Genomic DNA, 17,873 nt, shown 5'->3' on the forward strand with positions numbered 1-17,873 from the left:
TCTGTTATCTCTGCTTACAATACAGATAGCCATGTCATTATGGACAAAATGATATCTGGTAATACAGAATATAGACAGATTTGGGTCAGAGACTCCAGCTGATCAGAGGGGGTCTGTGTGGACTACATCATTAGGGGTCCTCGGTATGAAAAAGGTTGAGTATCATATCACTGGACTATAACAGTCCAGTGATACTATAACAGTGTTATTGTCGGTTGTTGTTGGTGTTTTGCCTTGTAGTGATCATCTCCAGACAGAGGTCACAGCCCCCCCCCCCCCCCCCCCTCTAACCTGCTCTGGTAGGCCTGGCCTACTCAGCCTACCTGACAACATGAAACAGCGCCTAACGTTAGCTCGCTAGAGGTATGGCGGCCATATTGCGCCAGTATTTACAAAACCCGCAGCGGGGCGAAAAGGCGCAGGCGAACAAAGGGAGAGGGAGAGGCGGTGAGGAGGAAAACACGGCGCTAAACTCACGGCTTTGCGCTAAAACATCAAAGAGGCCGCCAGCCAGCCCGGGGAGGCTCGAGCCCCGCCGGTACACCGGGCTGAAGGCGCGCGGGTCTTACCGACACAGCGATCAGCTCCGCCGCATGTTCCGATCAGCCTCCACAGGCTCTGATGATCTGATCGATCCGCTCTCTGCCTGCTTCAGCCAGCACGCGTCAAGCTGCAGGACGTTAGATACGCTCACAGCGGAAGTCAGGTGATCGGGCCTTCGAAATAAAAGCCTGATATGCGTTCCATGGATGTGCTGCTTTATTCAACAAGAAAAGGGTGCATATTACGCCAGGCTAAACAACAACTAAAAGGAATCTCAAAATGTTAAAAAAAAGAGATGAAAACCAAATAAATCAATGGGAAATGAATAGCCTATAGCTATATTCTAAATAAGTTGAGAATTAAATAACTATCTATATAAAAGTGGCAAGTGGGCAATCTCTGTTTCATTTTTTGTCCCACTGAAGATGTCATAGTGATATCACTGATGATGTCATAAGAGCAAAATCATCTTATGACATAACTGATGATGTCATAGGCACTGTGATGTCATAGGCACTGTGGTTTTTGGTTACACTCGGGCAAATGTGACATCACTGATGTCATTACGACATCATCGGTGATGCCAAGTTGAGGTGTGCGTGCCAATAGAGCAGACGAGGCCGCGCAGCAGCGTATGCGAGCTGCAGGGCCAGCTCGGCGAGCTGCAGGGCGGGCAAGGCCGCGCAGCGGGTTGAGCCTAGGAATCGAGTGCGCGAGATGCCTAGTAATAACAAAAATGCATTGAAATCTTACATAAATTGGGACAGACATTAGAAAAGAGCAATACATTTGATTTCAAAGGGGTTTCTTCAAATGTTTCTTTAATAGTCTAAGAATCTGTTGCTCTTTGTAAGAGCATTGTGAGTGAGTCAGTCAGTCAGTCAGTCAGTCAAGTCAGTCAGCCCTGAGTCTTCTAGGCCAGCCCTCCTGGGTCCGGCAAAAAGAGGGGAAAGGATGGTTGTGAACCTAAAAACTTTAAGAATACAGAATTCTTCTTCTTGGTGAGAGCTTTGATGTTGAACTCCCATTTCAGGTCCTGGCTGATTGTTGAGCCCAGGAAGCAAAAGGACTCCACTGAGTCACTCCAGTGTTGACTATGGGGAGTCACCCAGAGTGATCCTTATTATATTGCCATAATAACGAATTAGAGTGAAACAGTAAGTAACACTACAACATAGTGACATTGAAAACATGACTTTTCTTTTTAACCACGTGCACCAGCACTGGTCTAAATACCGTTTTTTCTTGAACGCTCTCACAATGTCTTACATATGTGGCTTTGCTCTCCCTTTGCTCATTTAAAACCATAAGATCAAATTTTGACTCATATGCTCTGATTTAATCATACCGACTTGACAGCTGTATCGCTCAAACCCTTCAACTGTCAGCAAAGTTTTATTTTGGACAAACGTGACCGGAAGTGCTATGTATTATGCTGGCTAGCTTGACACTGGTTTTGCAGTTTGTATGCGACCCAAATTCTTCCACCGCCGAGTCCCGCCTTTCTCGCGCTGCCAAATAGTGATTGGGGTGAATCTTGGCGGTAAGGTTTGCTGCTAGGTCTTCCTGCGAAATAGTGAGATTTTCTGTTGACCTGTTTCCCCCCCGATCGAAGCCGTGAGAGCAGAGAAACACACGCGCGGGCAGTATTGGGCTCTCGCCTCGTGTCCACACATCCAAACCTGACGACGTTTTATTTTGTGCTTCGTGCGTCGCAAAGTTCACGGAAACGTTCACTGCATTGTAGTGCACACGCGGCCCAGCAGGCGGCGCGCGCGCTCTCTCTTTTCAGACTGTAACCGACAAAGAAGGCTCTAGACCGCGGGTTTATTGACTGATCCAGAGTCAGATGTTGTTATTTCTTCAGATTTAGAGTCTCTACAGAGGCACTGTTAGAACTGACCTGAAAACTGTTTCCGGTTACGTGTGTGGAGGCCAAAAATCGGCCGGTGTTATGCCGAATTCTGCATCCCCGCCGGGAATTAGTAGGTAACTTTAAAAATGTACTTTAATAGAACGTTACTTTACTTTACTTAGGCTATTTTAACTTACAGTTTTCCCACACACAAAATTGAACTATGCCCACAATTCTGAAAACTTGAAGCTCATGTATGATGATGTATCAACATGACTCCAAAGTTGTGCTTAGAGTTTAGCAGTTTGGAGTCCAAACTGCTAAACTCTAAGCACAATTCCATTGTTCTGACTCAGATAGGCTACCGCTATTCTAAATCACATGTTTGCATAACTCTAAACACAAATTGCATCATTTTAGCACATAGCATAGCCTATGTTCACCTGATAAACACTGAGCAAACACTTTTACTCACCTATTTTCAGATCAACTGTATCAATCAATGCCTACCTATATGGTAAAAACACATAACATGTGTCAGAGAGACTGACTATAAAAGAGGCTGTTGGGCAAGAAGAAAGATGGAGCAGCAAGAACATATTTGTATTGCAGCAACAATAATGTTTCCTTTGGGAACCTTTTTGTGTCTGTGCACTGATTTATGATTACATCCACAGAAAGACAGTCATCATAATAATACATCTTATTTGTCGTGCACTTTTCATTTAAGATCAATCGCAAAGGGATACAGAGTAGAAACACAGAACCATATCAAGGCAGAGAACATTTTAAAAAGTCACACAGGAGGACGGCCTGGATAAGAAAAGGCCTGATTAATAATTAATTAAAATGTTGTAGACAATGCCTTTAAGACAAAAAATAAAGAACAACACAAAGTTAAGAGAAAGCTCTGTTTAAAAGGAGGGGTTTTTTAGACCCTTTTTTCAGTCCTCACATTTTCTTTCTAGTGATTCAGTGAAATTACTGCGTTTTGCTAAAATAAGTAGGTTATTAAACATTTGTGTTGCATCAACTATAGTAAAATTAGCTATTCCACACAATTGTATGCATTTGAATATGTATGGCCTCATGAAGCCAAAACATAAGCTACTATATGATGATAGTGTTTTAAATTGATCACACACCAGGCAAACGATACTGTTATAGGCTATAGCCTACTCTGTTATATGTTATGTCACACACCTATTATAATAGCTGTGTGACATATAACAGCTATTATAATAGCTATTAATAGCCTAATAGCCTCTGGAACTCCCTCCCGCCTGACATCAGGAACATTGACTCCATTTCCCTTTTCAAAACCCACCTGTTTAGGCAGGCTTATGACTGACATGATGTTCCTCGTTGTTGTTCTGCTGCAAACTCTGTACTGTTATCTGCTCTTGTATCTTGTATTGTATTTTAATTGTTGTATGGCGACCTTGAGTGCCATGAAAGGCGCCATATAAAATAAATAAATAAATAAATGTATTATTACTATTATTATTATTAATAATAATAATAGCTGTGTGTGTGTGTGTGTGTGTGTGTGTGTGTGTGTGTGTGTGTGTGTGTGTGTGTGCGCGTGCGTGCGTGCGTGTGTGTGTGTGTGTGTGTGTGTGTGTGTGTGTGTGTGCGCGTGTTGTTTAACTTGTATTGGTGGAGATCATCAGTTTTGAGAAGAGAGAAGATGCATGGTTTTGAGTGCTGTGTTTCATTTAGCAAGAGAGATCTGTGGAGTTTCGACAAAGTGATTCACTCCTTTCACTTTTGTGTTTAGAATTTTGTCAAATTGAGCCACAGTTTCTCCAGTTTCTGGAAATGTGTATAAACCGTTGGGGGAAACGAAACTGTAACAAGAGCACGACTCTCACTTTTATTCTCGTCGGGGTGCAGAATTCGGCACAACACCGGAAACCAGGACGCTGTGTTAATTCGTTTAAAGTACATTGACGACTTGTAGGGGCGGTGCTGCTCACCCATTATGAACGATGAGACTAGAGCGCCGCTCACCCGGGTCACTCCCTGCTGTAAATCACCAGCACAACAAATCAGAGCAGAGGAATTTTTATAAAGCGAAAGCCGAGCCCCCCTCACAGTCACAGTTGAGTTAGCACCTAGTTAGCTAACGTTAGCCTGCCTGTACTGTAGCACAGCTCGGCTCAGAGTCTAGTTGCGGTTGACACGCTGGAAGCTCCGGAGCGACAGACAGAGCCGCAGACACAGCAGCACCATGAGCTCCATGTGAACATCGTGACGGCGGCGCCATGTGACATGAGCCAGCCCGAGAAGGCAGCGAGCAGGCCGGCCGCAGACATCATGCTGCTCCGCGGCTCGGTGAGGGAGGCCACTCCGCTTAGCTGACTTAGCACTGTCGGCTAATGCCACAATACTCTGTAATAACGTGCCTTAACGTCATTTTCAAACGGAGACCTTACTATCAATACTTGACAGCTGTGCTGCTCTGCTGGATAGGGGGTTATAAGACATAACTAATTAATATTCGTTCGTTCGTTGACGTTACTAGCAAACCGGTTAGCGGCTATACTTCAAAGGGCTACAGATGTGAGGTAACGTTCAAAGCGAACCAGAAGCCAACAACACGGAACACACGGACAGTGCCGCTGGATTTCATTTATTAAACGTTACGTAACTGTTCGTTCTTTCGTCAGCTAGCTAACGGTAATATTACTGGCTACTGAATAAAGAAGACACTGGACGAGTCCAAACATTCACCTATGAGCAGTAAGCCAGCTTGATAGTAACTTGGGCAGGGAAGTTGTTAACGTAGTCAGCCGTGTTCCAGATGACTGTTGATGTTTAAGATAAACAGACGCCACGCCGAACTCCAGCAAGAAATCTGCCAGTTTGTGGCTTATAGGTAACGTAACGTTACAGACTGGAAGAACGAGATGTAAGATCTTTTAGGAATCTATTTCTGGCAAGGACGGCATGCATATATATAGACCCATTTCACAGCAACCGTTTTGAGGCGGTAAAGCAGGTCTAACCAATACCATTAATGATGGTTCCATGCCAGGGCCCTCACCAGTTATTGGCTACACCTGCTTTACGTCCAGCTTTACCACATCACATCGGTTGCTGTGAAAAAAGGCCTATTCATAGCATTCCCATGATGTCACAAGCTTGTTCCTACATCACTACAATACACACAGCTGTTGTCAGATTGTAATCACCTGTTAATTGATTACAATCAGCTGTTATCTTCCTACCAAGATGGCCATGTGGTGATCTAACGGAATACTATCAAATAGGGTCTAATTTATACTAACGTTACTTCATGACTTTGCCAGTGTCGCTTGTTGCCAGAAACGTACATGTACAAAAATGTCACATCGTTACCTCCTAACCACAGCACTTAGAGCTCCATAGAGAATGAGGAGGGGGGGGGGGGGGGAGTGAAGGTACCAGGGATGTTCCCGGCTGTCGGGGTTAATTTTGTGGTTTGGAAGTGAGCAGCACGGCTGTAATATGAGCCCCATGTGGGCGTAAAGAACAAAGCTTCAGTAAGCCCACAAATCACTCACCCGGTTAGTGTCTCTGGACAAACTGCAGGCTGCACGTCTTGATGGCTTTGCAGATTGTGCTTTTGTTGCCGTGGTTTCTAGCTTGGAGAGTGAGTTGAGGACGCTTTCAGAAGATACAGATTAAAATGTCCTATTAAACACATTTCAAAACTTAATGAGTATTTCCCCCTTTTAAAAGGCAAGTATGAACTCTTAGAATAAGTGTTTCAGTGCCACGGGAAAGATGGAATTGTAAGTAAAAGATTTCCCCATTGTGGCGAAGTCGGCAAGTTACTCGAAAAGGCAGGTAGAGAGAGAGAGAGAGGATTGCTTCCTGTGTATTTGTGCGTGCTTGCTTTCACTTCCAGTATCAGATTGAGAACCTGTTGTGGATCCAAAATGGCTCTGACTGACTAATAGAACAATATTTAATAGGGATGGGCGATACCAACATTTTTGATTTGATACCGATATTTTGTCTATCAGTTTTACCGATATCGATACCAAGAAATAAATTGTGTATATATGTGTGTATGTATGTATGTATGTATATATAGATATAGATGTAGATGTATATATATATACATACACACATATATATATATATATATATATATATATATATATATATATATATATATATACTTCAGTGTCTATATTCACATTATGATAACAAAACAGATTTTTCCTAGTTCCTGTCTTGGCAAGCTTTCAAAATACAAAACCTGACAGCTGATGAGTGAAATGAGAACAGGCACTATGGTGCAAAGGGCTGGATGTTTCATATCAGTGATAAATGGTGAAATGTTTAACTTGACTAAAAAAGTCTTGATGTTAAACATTAGCGTTGGTCTGAATAACCGGGCTACCTGGATATGATCTGCCTCTCTGAGAACAGACTTGCAGCGTCTCCTGTGCGTGGTGCGGACGCCAGTTTGGCTGATCGACGTCACTGACGTGCGCCAGTGGGTCTCTCAGCTAAAGATATTTTCACTATCTAAAAACGATCTAAACAGGCTGAGCCTAGTAATAGGGCTTTCACACCGGCAGGGCTCCGTGCCGGTTCCGGTTCCCGAACCCAAGTTCGAACTGGCCGGCACGTTCAGACCGAAAAAATAATTGGTTCGGAACCTGAAAAGTTGGTTCTCAGCGGAACCAAAAAATAGTTGTTTTTTCCTTGGGAACCGTGACATCATCAGTGGGCGTGTCTCATTCTAGGCTGTGAAAACGAGCAGGAAGGACAAGAAGGCAGTGACAACATGGAGAAAAATAATTTGCAGTGGTCTCCTCCTGAGGAAACCAAATGTTTAGTGGCGATTTGGGCATCTACCGAATCTCAAGAAAAGATAGAAAGCAGTACAAGAAAGAGCAAGTCGTATGCCGAACTTGCGGAAGAGATGGCCAAGGCTGGGTTCATTCGAACGCCAGACCAAATAATTAATAAACTTAAAAAACTGAAGGACTACCGAATAATGTCCTCCCACTTTGGTTCTGCTTAAACTGGTGTGAACACGGGCTGGTTTGCCAGAAAGCACCAAGGTTCTGAGACTCCAGAACGGAACCAGAACCGTGTCTGTCTGAAAGTGGTATCAGTTGCACCATGCAGAGCAGACACAGGTCAGGAGTGAGGAGGAGGGAGAAAAACACAAAAACGGGCATCGATACTTTTCTAAGAGAATCAATACCAAATGTTCAGTGTGAGTATCGAAGTATTGATACTTTGGTATCGATCCGCCCATCCCTAGTATTGAATCATAAATGTTTGTTTTGGGTGAACTCCGAGCCCATGTGATGCATTTACAGCTCTTTAGGTTGTCTACTGGCAACGTTCCAGCAGAGCCGACTGAATATGTGAAGTCCAGCAGACTAGGGCTGCAACTAACGATTATTTTCATAATCGATTAACCTGTCGATTATTCTCTCGATTAATCAATTAGTTGTTTGGTCTATAAAATGTCAGAAAATGGTGGCAAATGACGATCAGTGTTTCCCAAAGCCCAAGATGACGCCCTCAAATGTCTTGTTTTGTCCACAACTCAAAGATAATATCAGTCTTCTGTCGTACAGGAGTAAAGAAACCAGAAAATATTCACATTTAAGAAGCTGGAATCAGAGAATTTAGACCTTTTCTCTTAAAATTTTACTCAAAACGATTAATCGAATATCAAAATAGTTGTCGATTAATTTTCTGTCGACCGATTAATCGCTTAATCGTTGCAGCTCTACAGCAGGACTACTGTAGATGTCTCAGATGAGTAGTTAAATTTACACTTTGCAACTTTTTTAGGGCCCTTCAAACGTACACCAACTTTTTTTTTTTTTTTTTTTTTTTACATTTTAACGTATCGTTTAGCTCTGACAGACCACTTGATACAAGGGATATCAGTTTGTAAGAGCTAACCATGCTTTTTTAGATGCACTTGAAAGCCATAAACGTTTTGTTTACATTTGTACTGTTTGTAAACATTGGAGCAAAACAGGCTTGTGCTTTGAGTTATGGTACAAGAATAAATATTGAAAGAGCACATTGTCTCATCTAGATGTCCTCTTCAAGAAAATGACTAAGATGTCAAAAGGAAAAAAAACATGTTTTATGTTTGAAGAGGCGTAAAAAGTTGTATAGTATACCTTACTGTTCTGTTGCTCCTCAATCCGCAGCACGGCCGAGGCCGAGCCAAAGTCACTCATGCCGTGGTCGTCATCTTCCTGGAGTTCTTCGCCTGGGGCCTGCTGACCACGCCCATGCTTACCGTGAGTGCACACACACACACACACACACACACACACACACACACACACACACACACACACACACACACACACACAGTACATCAACACAGCTGTAAAGAGCAGCTGACAAATCTTAAAGTTCATGATGGAGAGAATCGAGAGGCTCACCACCAAAACCTAAACTTTTATCGGCTCCCCCCCCAAGCTAACGGTGTTTCCATCAGTTGGTTGAAGTGCAGAAATCCTCTTTTAAGGTTTTTATGCCGTTTTCGGGTTGTCGTCCCATTCTAGTTTACGCAATCTCTGAGTAACACCTTGAAGGAATGTCTTCAAATTTGGCACAAACGTCCACTTGGACTCTGATGAACTGTTTGCAATTCAGCGGTCAAACGTCAAGGCCACTGTGACCTCCACATATTTTTGGCCATAACTCAAGAATTCATACGGCAATTATGACCACCTTTCACACAAATGTCAAATATGATGAAATGAAGTGATGCCGTTTTGTATTCAAAAGTTCAAAGGTCACCTGCACTGTGACATGGCACAAAGTGCTGTCACGTTTGCAGACAGAAGTTCGACAAAAATGTGATGAAGCTCTCTGAGTTCTGTCAAACATGGTCTCTGAGTGAAGACGGCATGTTTCTCACTGGAATCATACATGTCAGTATAGTGATAACTTACTTCAGTTTTTTTTTGCTGTTTCTGTAACTTTCTCATTGGAAACCTGCAAATTGACAGAATAGTAGTTGTTTGGAAACCCAGGCGGAGAAGTGGAGCGCTTCCTAAACGCGCCTGTTCTCCTCTTTCAGGTCCTGCGGGAGACGTTTCCTCAGCACACCTTCCTGATGAACGGCCTGGTGCAGGGCGTCAAGGTCAGTCACACCCTCCCATGTGAGGACGTCACACCCACATCACTATTGCATGCAAGGCAAAATGAACACATTTATTTGTATGAAAAAGTTGCAGATTATTGACTTGAATCAATGATGCCTTTACAGAAACCTGTTTTTCTGAGATGGCAGAAGAAATATATATTTTCTCTCAAGATTCGATTTTTTTATACAATTATACCTCTCTACAAAAAATATATTTTTTTCTCATAAGTGACACAATTTATGCTTTTACTCTGAAGGCAGAACAACCCACCTTCCTGTTTTAGCATGGCGCTGCTATGCCTAACTTCCTGGCTGTTGCTTCATAACCTGCAGTCACTTGAGACGGGTATGTGGGTAATGCATAGCAGTAGGAGGAAATTCAGACAGAAGGCAGGGTGAGTCTGGTAACGTTAACAGCCAGAGTAAGCTAGTCTGTGGCCCCACGTGTTTCGTTATGTGTCCTAAAGGCAACATTTCACCGTCCGGTGATAACCTGTTCGTGAAAAGTGTGTGTGTGTGTGTTGTGGCTCTCGTTATCTTGTGCAGCCCGCAACACGCTGCTCGCATTCCTGTGCTTTTTCAGAGGTGTTGAAATAAGTTTGTTGCACTGCTGTCTTTAGTAGCCACTAGCCACAGCCTTCAGAGAGACTTTACAGCAGGGAGAAGAGATGAGCCACTAGCCACAGCCTTCAGAGAGACTTTACAGCAGGGAGAAGAGATGAGCCACTAGCCACAGCCTTCAGAGAGACTTTACAGCAGGGAGAAGAGATGAGCCACTAGCCACAGCCTTCAGAGAGACTTTACAGCGGGGAGAAGGGATGAGCCACTAGCCACAGCCTTCAGAGAGACTTTACAGCAGGGAGAAGAGATGAGCCACTAGCCACAGCCTTCAGAGAGACTTTACAGCAGGGAGAAGGGATGAGCCACTAGCCACGGCCTTCAGAGAGACTTTACAGCAGGGAGAAGAGATGAGCCACTAGCCACAGCCTTCAGAGAGACTTTACAGCGGGGAGAAGGGATGAGCCACTAGCCACAGCCTTCAGAGAGACTTTACAGCAGGGAGAAGAGATGAGCCACTAGCCACAGCCTTCAGAGAGACTTTACAGCAGGGAGAAGAGATGAGCCACTAGCCACAGCCTTCAGAGAGACTTTACAGCGGCGAGAAGGGATGAGCTACTAGCCACAGCCTTCAGAGAGACTTTACAGCAGGGAGAAGAGATGAGCCACTAGCCACAGCCTTCAGAGAGACTTTACAGCAGGGAGAAGGGATGAGCCACTAGCCACAGCCTTCAGAGAGACTTTACAGCGGGGAGAAGGGATGAGCCACTAGCCACAGCCTTCAGAGAGACTTTACAGCGGCGAGAAGGGATGAGCTACTAGCCACAGCCTTCAGAGAGACTTTACAGCAGGGAGAAGAGATGAGCCACTAGCCACAGCCTTCAGAGAGACTTTACAGCAGGGAGAAGAGATGAGCCACTAGCCACAGCCTTCAGAGAGACTTTACAGCAGGGAGAAGAGATGAGCCACTAGCCACAGCCTTCAGAGAGACTTTACAGCAGGGAGAAGAGATGAGCCACTAGCCACAGCCTTCAGAGAGACTTTACAGCAGGGAGAAGAGATGAGCCACTAGCCACAGCCTTCAGAGAGACTTTACAGCAGGGAGAAGAGATGAGCCACTAGCCACAGCCTTCAGAGAGACTTTACAGCAGGGAGAAGAGATGAGCCACTAGCCACAGCCTTCAGAGAGACTTTACAGCAGGGAGAAGGGATGAGCCACTAGCCACAGCCTTCAGAGAGACTTTACAGCGGGGAGAAGGGATGAGCCACTAGCCACAGCCTTCAGAGAGACTTTACAGCGGCGAGAAGGGATGAGCTACTAGCCACAGCCTTCAGAGAGACTTTACAGCAGGGAGAAGAGATGAGCCACTAGCCACAGCCTTCAGAGAGACTTTACAGCAGGGAGAAGAGATGAGCCACTAGCCACAGCCTTCAGAGAGACTTTACAGCAGGGAGAAGAGATGAGCCACTAGCCACAGCCTTCAGAGAGACTTTACAGCAGGGAGAAGAGATGAGCCACTAGCCACAGCCTTCAGAGAGACTTTACAGCAGGGAGAAGAGATGAGCCACTAGCCACAGCCTTCAGAGAGACTTTACAGCAGGGAGAAGAGATGAGCCACTAGCCACAGCCTTCAGAGAGACTTTACAGCAGGGAGAAGAGATGAGCCACTAGCCACGGCCTTCAGAGAGACTTTACAGCAGGTTTTATATTTGTGCAGGGCTGGCGCGACCAACTTTTTCAGTTAGTCGCACCAGCACATGATTTGGTCGCACCGTTTTGTGTGTGTGTGTGTGTGTGTGTGTGTGTGTGTGTGTGTGGTATTCAGGGAGTTCCCCAAATTTCTGAGTAGCCAGTCAGATTGAAAAAGTAGCCTGATCATGTTGATGTTCGCGGCGTTTGTTCCACTACTTTGTTCCACCTAAATGAGTAGGGCATCTTGGTTTCCTGTCCTACACTATTGGATGAACTGATTAATGTCAGGTGTGCCTGACTGCTGCAGTCACAACAACAGTAGTCTCGCTAGCCAGCCTCTCTTCCTTTCTGTCAGAGAGTCTGGCGCTGTGGAAACAGGCAACAGGGATCAGCCCGCCCCTGCTCTAAAGCTGCTCTCCCATTCGAGCGGCTGTTTCGGTGGCAGCAGGATATCCGCTCCCCCGCTTGCAAGCTCTGTTCATTGGCTCCGACCATATGTCAATCAGAGCGGCTTCCGCTCCCATGTGTGTCGCTGTAATGCTCCCGCCGAACGCTAACTAGCTAGCGTAGAAAGCTAACGGCAGAAACCTACAGGCTAACTCGTTGCTACACGCTGAAAATGGCAAGTTTTGAAGAAGATTTGGATTGTGCAATAAGGAAGGCCTGCTCGGCACAAGTTCCACCCCAAAACTATTTTCCAAGGGCACTAACGCTAAGCACCGCCCAAGACGAGGATGATTGGTTAACCCAAACAGAGCATTTTTTTCGCAATCCCACAATGGAAACCTGCGACGCCAGACTCTCTGACGGAAAGGAAGAGAGGCTGGCTAGCGAGACTACAACAACAGTGATCAGGCACACCTGACATTAATCAGTTCATCCAATAGTGTAGGACAGGAAACCAAGATGCCCTACTCATTTCAGGAAGTAGTGGAGTTGTGCAAGTAGTCTATTTAATTATAAATAAAACAATATCCATATTGCAAAACACAAACGGGCAATGTATATTTTTAAGAACAAAGGAAATACTAATAACTATGTTTCCCACAGGATTTGGAGAGATTGTGGTGGGTAGACCTTGCTTGGACCCTCTTGGGGGGTTCGGGGGGCCCCTGTAAGAAAAATGTGTACATTTTAAACTAAAATGCATGAATCTGGTTCACTTTGAGAACCAATTTAAGAGACTAGATCAGGGGTGGTCAATTATTTTTCATGGGGGGCCACATAGGAAACCCAGACTGTTGCCGGGGGCCGAACAAATATTGTCATGCCGTAACCCAGGAACTTTGATGATAGAGAGGACCACAAAAAAATGTCCTCTCCACCAGAGAGCCAGATTTTGCTGAGGGTTGGGGGCCGAACGGCGCTGGCGCAGAAAAAATTGGGGCATTTGAAGCCAGGTTTAGAGGAATAACTCATTATAAATGAACAGTTGTGATGTCATTATTCAGTCTTAAACACCAATATTTGATCCTTTTCTCCTACTCCTTGAAATTAGCTTTTCTGACCACCTGCCAATATGGCTGCTAGAAGTTACCAGCCAATTAGAATTTCCACTAGCCAAAATGTTTTTCTTGAAATAAACCAGAATATGAGTGTGTAATGGAGGGTTCTAATTTCAGTTTGAAATTTCAGCGCCCGATTATGCAGTCCGTGCCTGTCTCCCTGCCATCTGCCTCTGTCTCCCTGTCACCTGCCTCTTTTCCACCTGTCACTGCAGCCATCACTGGGATCACTGTCAGTCGGGAGTTATCATGGGTTCGTCTTCTCCACCAACCTCCTCTCCAGAATCAGAATCAGAAAAACTGTATTGATCCCCGAGGGGGAAGTTGGGACATGCTACAGTTGCTCGTACTCGGGCATGAAAATATCAACATAAATAAACCACAATATCTACATAAACAACAAACCTCAAACATTCTCAGAGACATAGGACTGTTCCATACAGTGAGAATCAATAAAATAGCATCCGATATAAGTTACAAAGGTTAAGTACCAGTGTTTCCCATACATAAAGGAATTTGTGGTGGGCTGCCACAAAAGGATTTTGACCGCCACAAAAATATGTTGACAAAAAAAATATATATACGGTAGATGTTTTTTTTTTGTTTTTTGTTTTTTACAGTGCACCTGAACGCAACATGCAAGATACCCGCTGAATAAGTGTCCAATAAATGTTCATGTCATTCTGGCCAATACTTCTGTTATAGCATTTCAGTCTGGAATATGGAATATCTTTCAATAATCTATGATTTAGCTGCTAAATTGTCAAATACCGCCATCTGCTCACTACCCAGGCACTTATGTATGTACCGTAAATTTCGGACTATAAGCCGCGGCTTTTTCCCCGTTTTTTGGCCCTGCGGCTTATATAACGGTGCGGCTTATCTATGGATTTTTTTGAAAAAAAAAATTCTCTCTTCTTTAGCACTCTTTCTAACTATAAATCCACTTCTGTTTTAATTTCCTCTCTTGCCCTCTTTTCACCACACCGCGGACACTGTGTGCACTGTAAAAAAAAACACAGGTGGTGTTATGTTGTTTTGTTGAAATGTTAATAAATGGGAGCTTCCTCAAACAGCCATCTCTTTCCCGACAATCCCCTCTGTGCATGAACGCTTACATATGGTAATTAAACATTAAAACACAATAAAAAAAAAAAAAAAAAAAAACATTAAAACACCTGCGGCTTATAGTCCAGTGCGGCTTATATATGTAACAAACAGGCAATTTTGCTGCTGCGGCTTATACTCCGGTGCGGCTTATAGTGCGGAAATTACGGTACTTAACCTAACTAACTTAACCTAACTAACTATCCGGTGTGCACAACATGTCAGCCTAGACTCCGGCTGACACCCCAAAAACCTACAATCCGCTACAGAAAAATGTATATTGTGTGTTTATTAACTGGCCCCTCGCCTTCTATCATTTCACGAAAGTGGCAAAGCAAGTTGAGTATCCCTGACCTATAGGGAGAAATTTAGTTTGTCATTGTAAACCCACAGCACAGTAATGATGACATGTTCTTCATAGATCTAGCCTTTTCATTTTGCTCTTAAGCTTTCTCAAAGTACACCAAATTCATGCATTTTATGTTAAAATGTAAAAAAAAATTCTCGCCGGGGGGCATGCCCCCGCACCCCCCTAGGGGGTCTGCGGACCCCCACCACAAATACTCAAAATCCTGTGGGAAACACTGAGTACCGTACGCGTCAAATTGCAGCTATTGCACAGAGTTTCATTGCACATTTTTACATTATCCAAGTTGGTTGGGTTTTTGACGGGTGGAGTGAGTGAGCCACGGCTTTCCAATTGGCTGACTTAAGAGTGTCTGAGTGGTGCTCTGAGGGAGGAGTTAAAGAGTGTCTGGTGCTCTGAGGGAGGAGTTAAAGAGTGTCTGGTGCTCTGAGGGAGGAGTTAAAGAGTGTCTGGTGCTCTGAGGGAGGAGTTAAAGAGTGTCTGGTGCTCTGAGGGAGGAGTTAAAGAGTGTCTGAGTGGTGCTCTGAGGGAGGAGTTAAAGAGTGTCTGAGTGGTGCTCTGAGGGAGGAGTTAAAGAGTGTCTGGTGCTCTGAGGGAGGAGTTAAAGAGTGTCTGGTGCTCTGAGGGAGGAGTTAAAGAGTGTCTGGTGCTCTGAGGGAGGAGTTAAAGAGTGTGAGTGGTGCTCTGAGGGAGGAGTTAAAGAGTGTCTGGTGCTCTGAGGGAGGAGTTAAAGAGTGTCTGGTGCTCTGAGGGAGGAGTTAAAGAGTGTCTGGTGCTCTGAGGGAGGAGTTAAAGAGTGTCTGAGTGGTGCTCTGAGGGAGGAGTTAAAGAGTGTCTGGTGCTCTGAGGGAGGAGTTAAAGAGGTTGACGGCCACAGGCAGGAATTACTTCCTGTGACGCTCTGTGGTGCGTCTGGGTGGCATCAGTCTTGCACTGAACGTGCTCCACGTCAGGGAGTGGATGGGCGGCGATGTCCACGATGGAACGTAGCCTGGACGACATTCTCCTCTCTGCTGTCAGAGAGCTCAGCTCCAGCTAGGGCCGTTCGATTTTGCCTAAAACTGAAATTGACGATTCTTTCTCTCAAAACTCGATATTTTGATTTTTTGTTTTATACTATTATACTTCTCTAAACATTTGTTGCCCTGCAGAGCTCTTTTCCCCCCGTTTGTTTCATAAGTGACAATCTACGCTTTTACTCTGAAGGCAGAACAACCCACCTTCCTGTTTTAGCTTGCCGCTGCTATGCCTAACTTCCTGGCTGTTGCTTGCTAACCTGCAGTCACTTGACACTGGTGGATTTGATCGAGCACTCAGTGCTCTGTTGGAGGGATACTCTTGGTTCGATGACTCTTGCCTGTAGCGTGTGCCTCCGTGACATAATTATATTAGCAGTGTCTAAGCGACCACCCGTGCTCGGAGTTATATCTGTACTAGAATAACACAAAGTCACAACAGGTATGCGGGGAACTGCGATAGCAGTTAGGGGGAAATTCGGACACACAGGGTCAGGTGAGTCAGCTGAGGCTGCTAACTTACAGCCATGAAGCAGCAGAATCTATCAGTACTCGGTGGCCTCACGTGTTGTTTTGTTGTTATGTGAACTATAAAGGCAACATTTCATCGTCCGGTGATAACGTCTGTGTTTCGTGTGCGCGCGTGAGTGTGTTGTGGCAATCGGTATCTTGCACACCCCGCGGTGCAACACGCTGTGCTCAGTGCTCACACTCTGTGCTTTTTGGAGGTGTTGAAATAAGTCCATTGTGCTGCTGTCTTTAGTAGCCAGCAGTACTCACAGCCTCCAGAGAGACTTTACAGCGGGGAGAAGGGACGAGTAAGCAGCAGTCGTACATGAGAGAGCCTGCCCGCTGTAACCTAATTACCCTAGTTAAAGTGTAAATCGATTTTACGATTATCAGAGCCTAGGGGTGCACCGATCACGTTTTTTGCCACCGATCACCGATTGCCGATCACCTATGAGAAATATCTGCCCAACCGATCATCGACCGATCACCGATTACCGATCACCGATATATATATATATACGCCCTGGGGTGTCCGTAAAAACACGAGGCAGGAGACAGATGGGAGTTCAACCGTTTAGTTGTCAGTTCTCTTCAGTACAGTACAGCAGTATAGGCTCTTTACAGCATTATGACAGGAATAGTAGGATTGTGTGTGGTCTGGAAAAAGGAGGCAATAAAATATACAAACAGGTCAGTAACCAAGCTTGCTGTTATATAGGCCAATTATAGTGATAATTAACAACTAATAATATATAAATGATAATTAGGTAAACTGTAAGTCAGTTACTCTTAAACACCAGTCTTGAACCATGACTAAAGCCAAAGAGCTCCCACTCATAGAACCGGGGTTATGCACAATAACCGTCATACATTGGGATCCGCATCGAACGAACATCAAAACGACCCGCCCATCGAGGCCGAGTTACAGTGTTATAATTAGCAGCACTATGAGTGCGATCTACATAATGGTGACAGGGTTACATGACGGGAGAAACAACAGAATCACAAGCTACACACCAGCTAAACTCCATCTGAGTAGTGGCATTAATTAGCGCAACAGACAATCAAACGGCAAATGCACGCAACAAACGTTATTGCAATGATTGCAGGTAGATCGATCTAAAACCAAAAGGGAATGCAATACAGGAATATTAACATAATAATGACTTACTGGTTGGTCATATACGCACACATGGAAGAAGGGGATTAGAACATGTTCAACTGATGTTCAAAGAAAGGAAGAAAGTCCGTCTGAACGGAGCGCACATCCACATACTCAGCCGCACACTTTCGCTTCCTTCAAAGTGCCCGCGGGAACATCAATGCTTGCGTGGAAATTGTCTGTGTGTGCGCGTGCACTACCCCGACTACCACAGTACCACCGTGTCAATCTGGGACTTTAATACACACGGACTTAACAGCATGCAAATGCCTCGGTAGGCGGGAGGACTGGAGGTAACTTCTCTCTGCTGAGGCTGCTCTAATCACCAGCTGATTTGTGTGATTCAAAGACGCAAGGGGTGTGTTGACAGTCTGGTGCGGTGTGCATGGAGGTGAGTACACTGACGAAAGCAAAGCGTGTGC

General features: G+C 44.8%; 2 protein-coding genes across 3 annotated transcripts in view; one reads left to right on the plus strand and one right to left on the minus strand.

Moving 5' to 3' along the window:
• Window positions 1-649, minus strand: part of LOC310784133 (spindlin-1-like) — a 52,181-nt gene extending 51,532 nt beyond the window's left edge. The window contains exon 1 of one of the 2 annotated variants that reach the window (XM_083645121.1): window positions 570-649. The gene's annotated coding sequence lies outside the window, so the exon portion shown is untranslated. Of the gene's footprint in view, window positions 1-477 lie in introns of both variants that reach the window. The other variant, XM_083645120.1, reaches the window with a different exon arrangement.
• Window positions 650-4,587: 3,938 nt separating this feature from the next.
• mfsd14bb (major facilitator superfamily domain containing 14Bb) overlaps window positions 4,588-17,873 on the plus strand; it is a 43,526-nt gene continuing 30,240 nt past the window's right edge. Inside the window, exons 1-3 of the mRNA XM_083644136.1 lie at window positions 4,588-4,735; window positions 8,584-8,676; window positions 9,468-9,530. Coding sequence (XP_083500262.1) covers window positions 4,673-4,735; window positions 8,584-8,676; window positions 9,468-9,530 — 219 coding nt within the window. The 5' untranslated portion in view covers window positions 4,588-4,672. The remainder of the gene's footprint in view (window positions 4,736-8,583; window positions 8,677-9,467; window positions 9,531-17,873) is intronic.

The sequence above is a fragment of the Poromitra crassiceps genome (assembly GCF_964638095.1).
Source record: "Poromitra crassiceps genome assembly, chromosome: 10".
In the NCBI taxonomy this organism is placed as follows: domain Eukaryota; kingdom Metazoa; phylum Chordata; class Actinopteri; order Beryciformes; family Melamphaidae; genus Poromitra; species Poromitra crassiceps.